The sequence below is a fragment of the Pantherophis guttatus genome, chromosome 3, assembly GCF_059756535.1.
Source record: "Pantherophis guttatus breed Tessera chromosome 3, ASM5975653v1, whole genome shotgun sequence".
Classification (NCBI taxonomy): Eukaryota; Metazoa; Chordata; class Lepidosauria; order Squamata; family Colubridae; genus Pantherophis; species Pantherophis guttatus.
The window spans coordinates 103877125-103890442 of NC_142065.1; the positions used below are offsets into that span (position 1 = coordinate 103877125).

A 13318-nucleotide genomic window follows, 5' to 3' on the forward strand; every position below is an offset into this window, starting at 1 on the left:
GGTTTCTAGTTTGGTGCCTTATTAATTAATTAATTATTTATTTATTTATTTATTTATTATTTATTTTTATTTATTTATTATTTATTTATTTAGGTGTGGCATATCATACATAAATTAGCAATATATATCTCTATCTCTACCTACCTATCTACCTATTTTAATATTTCACCTAGATAACTAAAACACAATAAAGTATAAATATTAAAAAGATTTGTGTTCAAAAACCAATGTCTAGGCCATCCAACCACTGAAGCACAGTATTGTTTATACTAAAAAAATCAGATACTGGACAGGTATATGGCATTAGCTTACAGGCGGTCATGATGTGATCTATAATTTGACATGGGATATGGGACTTCTGCAGTCACACTGAGGGGAGGATACTATGTCTCACTGTTTCCTAGCATGATTTGATTGCTTATTTGTACCCTACGACTATCATTAAGTGTTGTACCTTATGATTCTTGAGGAATGTATCTTTTAGGTTCATTGAGAGCATATGCACCAAGACAAATTCCTTGTGTGTCCAATCACACTTGGCCAATAAAGAATTCTATTCTATTCTATTCTATTCTATTCTATTCTATTCTATTCTATTCTATTCTATTCTATTCTATTCTATTCTATTCTATTCTATTCTATTCTTACTTATAAGTCTGGGCAGATGTTGTGTGAGGTGCGAGTTCTATTCAGGATTGTCCTTTGCTGATGTGGCAGTTCAAAGCCTGCCATCTTTTTTGTGGGGTCATCTGTATGTCTTCCTATGTCTGGATGTTCAGCAAACCATTTGGCTTTCCATTGGGAATCAATGTTAAAATTGTTGGGCAGATGTTGCGCAAATGCCAGTGGGGTTTTCCTGGATTTGAGTCTTCCAGCTGATAAATGAGGAAGGTCAGCGTACACTGGTAGGAGTTGTTCATAATTTTTCTGTACTGGATTCTCTCACTAGTGATCTTGCCTTCATAAAGCTGGTGATGCTATATGGCTCAGAACAGGACGCCAGCAAGTCGGAGTGGTTTTAATACATCTGTTTATAATCCTCATGGCATTTAACTTACCAGTATGGCAGCTGTTAAGCCATACAGGGGCACAGTATTCTGCTGTGGAGTAGACCAACCTTGGTGCTGATGACCTGAGGGTGGCAGCTGAAGCTCTTCGTTTAGTTTCACATCATTTTTTGAGATGTTGATCCTAGTATTGATTTTTGCTGCCATATTCTCTAGGTGTACTTTATAGAAGAGAGTCCAGTCCAACGTTACTCCAAGGTACTTTGGATGGGAATTATAGGGGAGTAGGTTATTGTTTAAGTAGACCTTAGGGGCTTCATATGCTAGTTTGTTATTAAGGTAGAAGCATGTATTTACCATTTTGCTGGTGCTATGAGTGAGCCTCCAGTCAGTGAATAATTTTCCCAAGATTTTACGATCTTTGGTTAGGAAGCTATCTGCCACCTCCATGTGTTTTTCTTGGACTACTATGCCCAAATCATCAGCATATCCAAACTTCTGTCCTCTTGTCGCTGGCATGTTGGATGTTGGCAGCCAGACTACTCTGGTGCCTTAACACTAAACCAAATTGGCTTTTGTTTCAGTCAAAACCCAGAACAACTAAAATATTTCAAGTTTTGTTTCTATCAAATTATGACATATCCAAAAAGGATTTAACAGAACTTCTGAAATTTAATACTTTGTTTCAGGAATTGTTCCTTTTCGGAACGCTGCGACTCCAATACATAGTATGGGATCTTCTTCTTTCCTGTTACTAGGGAACTGAGTGCAGATCTCTTCCAACGTTTCTTTTGGCCACGCCCACACTGCCTCTCCTACGCCAGTCTTTCTCACGAAGGCGCAGGAACTGCAAAGTCTGAAATAATGTAACATAAACATAGGAACATAGAATTCATAAACAGGGACAGGAAGCCCAACTGGGCAGGCATGGATTGGAGTCGCAGCGTTCCGAAAAGGAACGTTCAGGTACGTCAACGTTCATTTTCCATAACGCTGCTCCTCCAATCCATAGTACGGGATGTACCCAAGCTCACAAGTCCTGGGCGGGAGGCTGACTGCTCCCTGGTTCCGATGCTGAAACTACTTGTTGTAAAACTCTACGTCCAAAAGAAGCATCAGCTGATGAAAAAGAATCAATTTTATAATGAGTAATAAACGAAGAAGGCGATGCCCAAGTGGCAGCTCGATAGATGTCCAAAATAGATGCTTGAGTTGCCCACGTGGCCGTGGTCGCCGCGCTACGTGTTGAATGTGCATAAATTCTGCCCGGCAAAGGTTTAGCTGCTTTGTCATACGCTGTGGATATACAGGCTTTGATCCATCGTCCTACCGTAGCCGTGGACACTCTCCTTCCCATTGTTGATAGATAGAATGATACTAGCAAAGCCTCAGATAAGCGAAATGACTCCGTTCTCTTAATGTAACGCCTCAGAGTACGTCTCACATCCAACGTGTGCCAATTTTGCTCACGCCTATTCCTTGGATTGGGACAAAAATTCGTGAGTATGAGGTCCTGTGTTCGATGAAAGGTAGAATTGACTTTAGGTATAAACGTAGGATCTAGCCTCATGACTACCCTGTCTGATAAAAAATGCATAAATCTTTACGAATTGATAAAGCCGCCAGCTCGGAAATTCGCCTTGCAGATGTTATGGCAAGCAAAAAGGTAAGTTTAAAAGATAGAAACTTTATAGGAATGGAACCCAGCAGTTCAAACGGTGGAACGGTAAGTGCCTGGAGTACAAATGGTAAGTCCCAAGATGGGTATCTATGTACTACAGGAGGAGATCTGTTAGCTGCTCCTCACAAAAAGCTGCGAATCCTGGGATTCTGAGACAAAGATCTATGTGGTTCACAATTAAGCACTGTAGACAATGCCGCTACTTGATGACGCAGTTGCTGCTTTAAGCCCCTTGGACAAACCTTCCAATAAAAACTCCAAAACATCAGGTATATCAGCCGATGTTGGGTCCACATGGTGAGCCACACACCACTTTGCAAATGCTTTCCATGAAGCTTGGTAAATACGCTTCGTCGATGGACGCCTGGCTGATTGTATAATCTCAATTGCCTTGTCAGAAATTCTGTCTTTCCTCAGCAGGACCCTCTCAAGTGCCAGACGGTCAACTTGAGCCATTGAGGCTCTGGATGTTCGATGACCCCCTGGCTGAGAGAGACCTGCTGAAGCGGAATAGTCCATGGAGGAGACACAGACAGGCTTACTAAGTCTGCGTACCATGGTCTTCTTGGCTACAGAGGTGCCACTAATAGAATCTCCGCTCGTTCTCCGATCAGCTTCCGAATTACTTGAGGAATCAACGGAAGCGGCGGAAAAGCGTAAAGTAGCCCGGGAGGCCACTGACATCTTAAGGCATTGATTCCTTCCACTCCCTTGCACTGGTAGCGAGTATAGTAACGAGGCAGATGCGCATTCTGTGGCGTTGCAAACAAGTCCACCAGGGGCCGGCCGAACCTCTGAACAATGTCCTGGAAATTGTCTGGGTGAAGACGCCACTCCGCTGGGTCCAGCCGTTCCCGGCTGAGCCAGTCTGCTTGCACATTCGTTATTCCGGAAATATGTTCTGCTCTTAAAGATGCCGTGTGTCTCTCTGCCTATGCCAATAGACGTTCTGCTTCGATCATAAGGGGTTGAGAATGAGTACCCCCCTCCCGATTGACATGAGCTTTGGTAGTTATATTGTCCGTCCTTATCAATACATTCTGACCCTCCAGCAATGGGCAAAAGTGTCGCAATGCAAGGCGAACTGCTCTTAGTTCTAGCCAGTTTATGCTGTTTGTTGCTTCTACAGGAGACCATCGACCCTGTACTACTTGATCCAACAGATGGGCTTCCCATCCAACTAGACTGGCATCCGATGTTATCACAAGACGGTCTACTTCGAGAAACACACAACCTTTCTGAAGAGCCGGAGAAGCCCACCACTTGAGACAAGCGCACTTGAGGTGGTAGTAGAATCTGTGACTGTGACGTACTGCGTCCCAACTTCTGAAATGGGAGCAGAAACCACTGTAGTGGTCTCATGTGCCTTCGAGCCCATGGTACTATGGCAATGCATGACACCATCTTCCCCAACAACTGGGATAGCTGGAGAAGAGGGACTTTTCGTTGAGATCGTATTTGCATTGTTAATGCTTTGATGTTTTGTACCCTGTCCGGTGATAAAAATACCTGGCCCAATGCCGAATCTATGACCTAAATGCAGAAGACATGTAGTGGGAACTAGATGGCTCTTTTTGTAATTTATGGTAAAGCCGTGGTTCTGAAACACACGGATCACTTGTTCCATGTCCTTTGTGGCTTGAGTTGTCGATGATGAAAGGACTAGAACGTCGTCCAAGTAGCATAAAAGACGAATTGGGATGGTACGTAGATTCGCGGCCACAACTGCTACTAACTTGGTAAACGTTCTGGGCACTGAGGAAAGCCCGAATGGCATCACGCAGTACTGGTAATGATGTGAATTGTACTCGAACCTCAGATATCTGCGATGCGCCGGATGGATCGGGATGTGGAGATATGCCTCCCGAAGGTCTACAGATTGAAGTAGATCGTGTCGTCTGATGCACGTCAATATCGAGCTTAGGGATTGCATCTTGAATCTTCGATACAAAATGGACTTGTTCAGGTGTTTCAAATTCAAGATGCCCCTGTGTCCCCCCGATGTTTTGGCCACCAGGAACAGGGTGGAGTAGAAACCTGTCATTTCCTGATGCTTGGGGACCGGTTCTATTGCCCTTATGGCCAAAAGATGAGCAATTTCCTCGTCCATCAATTGACGATAATGATGCAGCGGTGATATCGGACAGCGCACAAAACGACTGGGAGGCGTGTCTATAAATTCCAAACAAAGTCCGTGACGCACTGTGCATCTGATCCACTCCTCAGGAGTGGACAAGTCCCATTGGTGGCAAAATTTTTGAAGGTGCCCACCAATGGCATCTAGGGCGTTCGAGTCATTTGCCCCTTTTTGTGGATCGGAAACCTCCACCTCTAAACGGTCTTTTAACAGAGGTTTGATTGCGTTGACGGTCTCTAAACCCTTGTCTATCAGGACCTTGGTCAGAAGACGGGAAATAGGATCGTTGGTAGTAGGACCCACTGGGCCCGGAGCTGGTCCGAAATGGCTGCCTCTGGTTATAAGGTACATACCGGCGTTCCGGTCTGCGATAAGATGATGGTAAAATTTTTCGCTTCTCCTTGTCTTCCACTAAAAGAGGTTCGAGCACCTTACCAAAGAGAGAAGGTGCCTTGAAAGCAGATGAAGCCAACTTCCACTTGGCTTTTGCATCAGCCTTCCAGTTTCTCAACCAGAAGAGCCTGCAATTGGTCACTTCGATGCCAAAGCACGAGACGCGAACTTCGCTGCATTCAGTGATGCGTCCGCGGAATACTCGGTTGCAGCAACCAACTTATTGATGTCTTGATGGACGCGTGTTTCAGCAGCAGGCAAGCGCTCCTGTAACTGACGAAGCCATATTAACGAAGCCCTATTGAAAAATGAAATAGCTGTTACTGCTTTTATTGCCCAGGCGGCCGCCTGATGTGCCTTCCTGAATCCCAACTCTAATTTCTTATCTTCAGATTTCAGGCCGTCTAATGCATCTGTCGTGACAGAAGAAGTTGATGAAAGATTGGCTACGGGTTCATCCACAAATGGTAAGGCCAAAAGATCTTCCATCTCTGACTCCGCACAGTAAAGCTTTTTATCTAATCCACTTGGAGCTGTCAGCGATCCAGGCTGCCCAAAGGCATTTTGAATCACATCAGCAAATAATGGTGGACATGGGATAGCGTCTTTTTCAGGTTTAGACACCTGAAATAAAGCGTCATGTGGTGCTGAAGACTGTTTGGTCGTATCAGGTGCTTTGGGTGCCATGCCAAATTGTGTAGTTACCTTTGCTTTATGCAGAAGTGACTTAAAAACAGAAGGCCTGAACAGACCGGTGAAGACTGGTTTCTCCGGTGGCAGATCTTCATCTTCAGAAAACTTTATATCTTCTGGGTAATCTGCAACCTGGTCAGATTCATCTGAAGACACATATTCAACGTGCTCTTTGGCAGTCTGATTGGTAGACGTAGAAGGACGCAACTGCGATCATTGGTTGAGCGATTGCATTTGAGAGGTGCCAGCGCCATGCTGCAGGCCAGCAGAAATGATTTTTGCCAGAGCATCAGACAAAAGATATTGAAAGTCCATCTGGCCCGCTGACTTATCCGGGCGAAGACCGGCTGCAGTCGGGGTAAATGTAGCTGAAGGCTCACCTCTGGCCTACAAGTGTTGGTCTGGTTGTGGTGCCAAAGAAACACCAGAAGGGCCAGAATCCTGGTTAGCATCAAGTCCAGCTCCAGTTGACTGCGGGGCATCACAGTCCTCTTGTAATTGTAGAGAAGCAGAAGCTGAAGGACCCGGTTCACATGAGAGTACAGAACTAGATGTCGGCTTTTTGGCATGTCTAGCTCTTTCAAATTGCTTCTCTAGTGCTTTGTGGCGCCTCATCTCTTCTTTATTGTGGGAAGACTTAGAGGCTGTGTCACTTGTTTTGTGTCTTTTCGGCCTAGTCTGCTTCTTTGAGTGAACAGGCAGAAGACTGGCCTCTTGCTCTGATTCAGAAGAAAGATTATAGTCAGCAATCCTGAATGATGGTATGTAGACAGCTGTTTGGTAAGATAGTAAAGAATCTACCAATCTAAATAATACAAAGGCTCAGAAGTTCAGGAAGTCAGGACCGCTGGCCAAACAAGTAGGTCAGAACTGCCTATGAAGATCTTTCGCCTGAGTAGAAGCAGACTAAATCCAGGTCTGTGGCCAGGCCGTTTGGAAAGGCCTTAAAAGCCGCCTCCGCACTTTTAAACAAGCACCCCTGATAATACACTGTGCTCAAATCAAACGATGTTTGAAATTACGCCAAGGGGCATGCAAAATGGCATTCAAAATGGCGGCCGCCCTAATTCGCTGTTAAAATGGCGGCCGCGGCTGATGGCCAGATATAACGCCCGTTACCTTAGGAGTCCCTCAGGAGCTATGGTCGAAAGCCGGAGCGCATCCAAAATGGCGGCCGCCAACACAGGAATCCAAAATGGTGGCCGCGGCAGCGACAATCCTCCACGAGCGCTGATTTTGAAATTTTAACAATGCCTGGACGTCAGAGTATGCCTTAAATCATCGGCATTGACTCCGGAGCCGCTGAAAAGGGCGGAGCTGAGGCGATTGTGACTATGCTAGCTGACCAGTCAGTCAACGATACGCCCGCGGCTAAGAATGACACAGATCTGCCCAGCTGGGACAGAATCCGGCTGGCTGACAGTTAAACGAGGGAACGGAGCGATCTGGTGCCCCAGACACGCTACCGCCCCTCCACAGCAATCAAATTCCCTCGTAGCAGCTCCTTCAGACAATGATTGTGAAACAAAAATAATAAACTAAAATAAAAGAGATCTTTTAAGGCTGTCAAACTGCAGAGCTAAAGAAACAGAAGTTCCCTCAGTAACTGAGTGAGAAAGACTGGCGTAGGAGAGGCAGTGTGGGCATGGCCAAAAGAAACGTTGGAAGAGATCTGCACTCAGTTCCCTAGTAACAGGAAAGAAGAAGATCCCGTACTATGGATTGGAGGAGCAGTGTTATGGAAATGCAGAGTCCTAACCCATAAAATGTCAGCCATGCTTTCTGGGTTATTACAATTTGTAAACCTATCTATAGAGTCAGCCAGCTTCAACCAACAGATTTTTACATGGAAGCTATCAGTGATGCGGAACTTTGAAATTACATCAGGCAAACTATACTGTATGATGCCTAGTGGTAAGAGCATTAAGATAATATTTGATTAGATAACATATGTTAGCAATATGCCAACCTTAAAATGGTGAAAGCATTGGGTTGGTAAACAGTAAAAATACTCGTTTCTGTATTTAAAAAAAATTTCTGTAGACAATTATTTTACAATTCTGACTTTTTTTTCCCAAATATGCAATTTTAATTTTAATTGCAAATTTAACACCCCTTAATTTAGCCTTTAACAAGTATGGTGTGGTTAAGAGGCTGAATTAAGAACTAGGAGCAGAGGCCCAGGTTCTAGTCTCCCTTTCAGTATGGAAGTCACTTGGGTGAACTTGAATCTTAAATTAGGAAATCTAGAAACATCTACCAGCCTGCACTAGGCCACTGTTGTCAGATTTTGGTCTATAACTGTCAATGAAGAGGCCTTCATCCTCCAGTGATTCAGGTTAATTATTATTTTTTATTATTTAGCTTTCACTAACAAATTTGCAAATAGAAACCAAAATGTTTGCTAGCAGAAGTTAAGGAATAAAAAAAGCAGACCTTGTTATCTGATCATTCTTCCCAACAGATATCGTTTCAGTTTAACACAAATTTCTGTTCTATTCTGTTAAAATTTAGAAAGTCAGATAAAATTCTTTGCACCAAGTGAGATAAAAATTAAATTAATTCGTACCTCTGATGGAATTCCTGTTTTGGGAGAACTTTGGATTGTGTAAGGGAAATTCATTTGCTTTGTTGCTCCACATTCTGTTGCTTCACCTACAATATAAAGATAAATGGTCTCTGAAATGTCAAACAGAAGTACATACACATACCTTGTAAGTTATCAGTACTATTTTGAACTTTATTAGCACAGAAAGTTAAACCTGAACCTGCAAAATATTTTACTTCAAGTCAAATTCAACAGATTCAGTCTGTACAATTGAAAATTGTACATACTAATGAAATTATACTTACTGTTCAATTTTTACCCAACTGTTCAATTACGTTGCTTATCTGAAGGCTCATTTGTAATAATTCTGCCATTAACCAACCTTTTAAAAATAATTTTAGTATATTTTTAAAATGTTACAGTCAGTATTTTAAACTACTTTATACATTAATACATATTATAAACTAATAAATATTATAATAACATACAATATTATATACTTTAGAAGAAAAATACTACCCTCTTATGAACTATTTGTTTAAAAGAGGGTGGGATAAGTCACTTTAACATCACTTTTTTCAGTGCCATTGTAACTTTGAACAGTTACTAAATGAATGTTTAAACGTAAGTTAAGGATGAAACTTGGATGGATATGAAAGTGTGCCCATCTGAGCTTTAGATGCACCCTCAGTGACAAACTAGGGCAGAATTGCAGAGTGGCCATTCAGCAGACTTTTGTGCCTTTTACAAGTGCTGCTCCAATTACTGATTGTATGAAAAACTGGGCTCTAAGAAACAAATGGGACTGTTTAAGGTAATCTGGTCTCTCTTCTCAATGAAATAATAAAACAGATTAATTTTACAATTGACGTTTTGAAAGAGAGTGGAGCACAAACTTCAAGAGCTGAAATCACTTCTTCCAACAGATGTATTGGAGGAGGTCACAGAATTTACAAAAATGGCACAACTAGCACAACATAACAAGGGCAAAGAAAGACAGAAACACAAATTTTCTACCCTGCAAAAGAACACAAAACAGAAGAATCAATCCGGATGAGAGAGGACAGTGACATCTTAGAGAACTGATCAATGGGTGAGAAATCTGACAGAGAGCTTACTCAAACAGGGAAAGAAAATCTATATATACTGGGATTCCCAGTGTGGAACTGCCAGCAGATCTAGCTTACATAAAACTTGATTCTTTCATAAGTTATTGTGAAACCAAAACACACAGCCTCCAGTTCATGTGCCAATCGTCCTTTTAAACGGTACTGTTTTACTAACCCCAGCCCACTATGTCTTCTGATTCAGACATCAAAACAATGGGCTGTATCGCATATTTAAAATAGTGTAAACTAAAGTAACATCCTTTTAGACTGGACTGAAAGCATATACTGTAGCAGCTTCTGACTAAATTGGTGTGATTTGTGATTTGTGAAGCCTATAAGGACTGGTTCTAGTTAGTCTAGATAGTAGAATCCCAGACCTGCAAAATATATTGTAAAGTCAAAAAAAGCATCCTGGAAGATAACAATGGCAAAAGAGTTCATTCTGTTACCAAAACATTTCATGGATATATTTATAAAGTCAACTCACTGAAGATTTTTTAAGTTTTGCCTGGAAACAATAAAATTCTTTGCATAATTTATGTTTCAGGAGGCAAAGGATATTTTTCTATTTCTGTACTCAAGAATCAGGAGTTTGGTAGCATCTTTCCAAACTAGCAAATGTTATTTAAATGAATAAGCCTTCATGAGCTGCAGCTCACTTCGTCAGATGTATAGCATGGCTGTGATAGCAAATATGTGATACATGTGTCAAAGATGACATATCATGTTTTGGGTGATGTGCCAGTGTTTATGGCAGTGTTCATCAACCTCTGAAAACTAATTTCATTCTCACATGATTTTCAAAGGCTGCAAAGGTTATGTGATAATGAGGTACATTTTCACATGGCCTCAGGGCACTCTAGAAGTCATGTAAGAGGGCTGGGCTCTTGTGCAGCCCCTGAGCCTCAGAAAATTGTACAAGAATGCGGTGTCCTTTCACATACTTTTTGGAGGCTGCAGAAGACACGGAAGAGCATTCTCCAAAGTCACTTCAAGAAAAAGGCCTTGTATGACAAAGGCTATAGGGACCTGTTAACAGAAAGAACATCACCTAAAGGTAAGCAGGGAGTGCTGGGCTGCTGGGCAATCACACCATTCCTCAAAGTTTATGCACCCTTTTGAGTAGCAGTGGTGGTACCAGGGCTGAAATCAAGGTCTTTCGGTCCCAGTCTCAGAGTTGCTTCTGAGTGCCGCTGTTCAGGGTGGCCTAGGTGGAGGGAGACAGAATTGTTTCTCTTTTGTTGGGGGGGTATGTAACAGTTACACTACCAGAGTGAAGTTATGCATTTTCCAAATTTGTGAAACACTGAGTCTAAAAGTGTCACCATCACTGGACTAGACTTATATATGATTTAGACTGAGGTGGGGAAGGGGAGAGATGAACGGAAGGAAGAGGAAGACAGTTTGCAGATGCAGATTATACAAGGAACAAATACTTGTAGGCACATTAATTAATTATAATGTGCTGAAAAATATTGCTTGTTGAGATCTTTTAAAACGGACGTTGACTTACCTCTGAACGTCCCTTTTCAGTACGCTGCGACTCCAATCCATGGATTGGGGAAGCTCTCCTCACGTTACAGGGGAACTGAGTGCAGAAATTCTTCCTTCCCTTGGCTGACCACGCCCACTCTGTGTCACTCCCGTCAGTCTTTCTTCACGAAGGTACAGGAGCTTGAAGTCCAAAACAAGAAACCTCAACCAGTACAAGAAACATGTAAGGTAACTCAGGAACAGGAAGCCCAAACAATGGGCGGGTATGGATTGGAGTCGCAGTGTACCGAAAAGGGACGTTCAGAGGTAAGTCAACGTCCGTTTTCCAGTACGCTGCTCCTCCAATCCATGGATTGGGATGTACCCAAGCTTATAGATCCCGGGTGGGAGGCTGATTGCTCCCTGAGTCCCGGCTATTGGCCACTTGTTGCAAAACTCTACGGCCAAAGGATGCCTCCGCCGCAGCAAACGAGTCTATCTTGTAGTGTCAGATAAATGTAGAAACCAACGTCCAAGATGCAGCTCGACAGATATCTAGAACTGAAGCCTGAGTCGCCCAGGCTGTTGTGGCGCCGCACTGCGTGTGGAGTGTGCATAAATAACACCCGGAACGGTCCTGCCCTTGCTGGTATATGCCGTCGAGATGCAGGCCTTGATCCAGCGCCCAACCGTAGCGGAAGACACCTTCTTCCCCATAGTGGAGGGGTGGAACAAAACCAGCAGAGCTTCAGAACGACGAAACGATGCTGTTCTCCTGACGTACCTACGGAGGGCCCTTCGCATGTCTAGAGTATGCCAGTTTTTCTCCCTAGGGTTCCGAGGATCCGGGCAGAAATTCGGAAGGATGATTTCCTGGGCCCGGTGAAACCAGGAATTTACCTTTGGTGAGAAGGAAGGGTCCAACCTTAACACAACTCGATCCGAATAAAACTTGCAAAGATCGCTCCGAACCGACAAGGCCGTCGGTTCGGAAATCCGCCTTGCAGAAGTTATCGCAATCATAAAGTTAAGTTTGAATGTTAAGTACTTCAGCGGAATCGAAGTCAGCGGCTCGAAGGGTGGCGAGGTGAGCGCTTGGAGTACTAGAGGCAAGTCCCAATTCGGGAAACGGTGGACCACCGGAGGTGAAACATTAGAAAGCTCCTGATACGAGGGTTCTGCGTCAATGAACGATGAGATTCACACGTAAGTACAGTCGCAAGTGCCGCCACCTGGCGCCTCAATGTGGCAGGTTTCAGACCTTTAGATAATCCATCCACGAGGAAGTCTAACACATCTGGGATGTCAGCCGACGTCGGATCCACGTGGTGTCCCGAGCACCAGATTGAGAACGCCTTCCAAGAAGCTTGGTATATACGAGTCGTCGAAGGGTGTCTGGCCGATTGGATAATTTCAATGGCTGAGTCCGATAGGTGGTCCTTCTTCAGCAGCCGCCTCTCAAGTGCCAGACGGTCAATCGGAGCCACTGGGGCTCTGGATGGACGATGACCCCCTGGCTGAGAGAGACGACATGCTGAGGTATTGTCCATGGAGGTGACACGGAGAGGCTCAACAGGTCCGCGTACCACGGTCTGCGCGGCCAACAAGGGGCCACCAACAGGATTTCTGCCTGGTCTAACAACACTTTCTGAATGACTTGAGAGATCAAAGGAAGCGGGGAAAATGCGTACAGAAGCCCGTCCGGCCACGGGCACCGCAAGGCGTTGCAGCCTTCCACCTCCTGGCACTGGTAGCGGGTGAAAAACCTTGGCAGTTGCGTATTGCTGGGAGTAGCTAACAAATCTACGAGCGGCTTTCCAAAACGTCGAACTATGTCCTGAAATATGTCTGGATGGAGTCGCCACTCGGCCGGGTCGATGCGTTCCCAGCTGAGCCAGTCCGCTTGCACGTTGGAAAGTCCGGAAATATGATCTGCTCTTAGGGATGCTGTGTGACGTTCTGCCCAGGTCAAAAGCAATTCCGACCCGATCATTAGGCTCCGGGACCGAGTGCCCCCTTCTCGATTTACATGAGCCTTGGTTGTCATGTTGTCCATCCGGATCAACGTGACGGCCCTCCAAGATGGGACAGAAATGTCGTAGGGCAAGGCGAACAGCTCTCAACTCCAGACAATTGATGCTGTTCGCCTTCTCCGACGGGGACCAACGACCCTGGACTACCTGATCTAGAAGGTGAGCCCCCCAGCCCACCAGGCTGGCATCTGACGTCAGGACCAGTCGATCGACTTCGAGGAACACACACCCCCGGAGAAGAGCA

The 13318-nt window shown here is 44.3% G+C and overlaps 1 protein-coding gene across 3 annotated transcripts in view; it reads right to left on the reverse strand.

Annotated features, from left to right (window-relative positions):
* Positions 1-13318, reverse strand: part of CEP350 (centrosomal protein 350) — a 112229-nt gene that overhangs the window by 85058 nt on the left and 13853 nt on the right. For 2 of the 3 annotated variants that reach the window (XM_034409688.3, XM_060690126.2), the window contains exon 2: positions 8481-8566. In XM_034409688.3, coding sequence (XP_034265579.2) covers positions 8481-8553 — 73 coding nt within the window. In that variant the 5' untranslated portion in view covers positions 8554-8566. Of the gene's footprint in view, positions 1-8480; positions 8567-11081; positions 11243-13318 lie in introns of all 3 variants that reach the window. The other variant, XM_060690127.2, reaches the window with a different exon arrangement.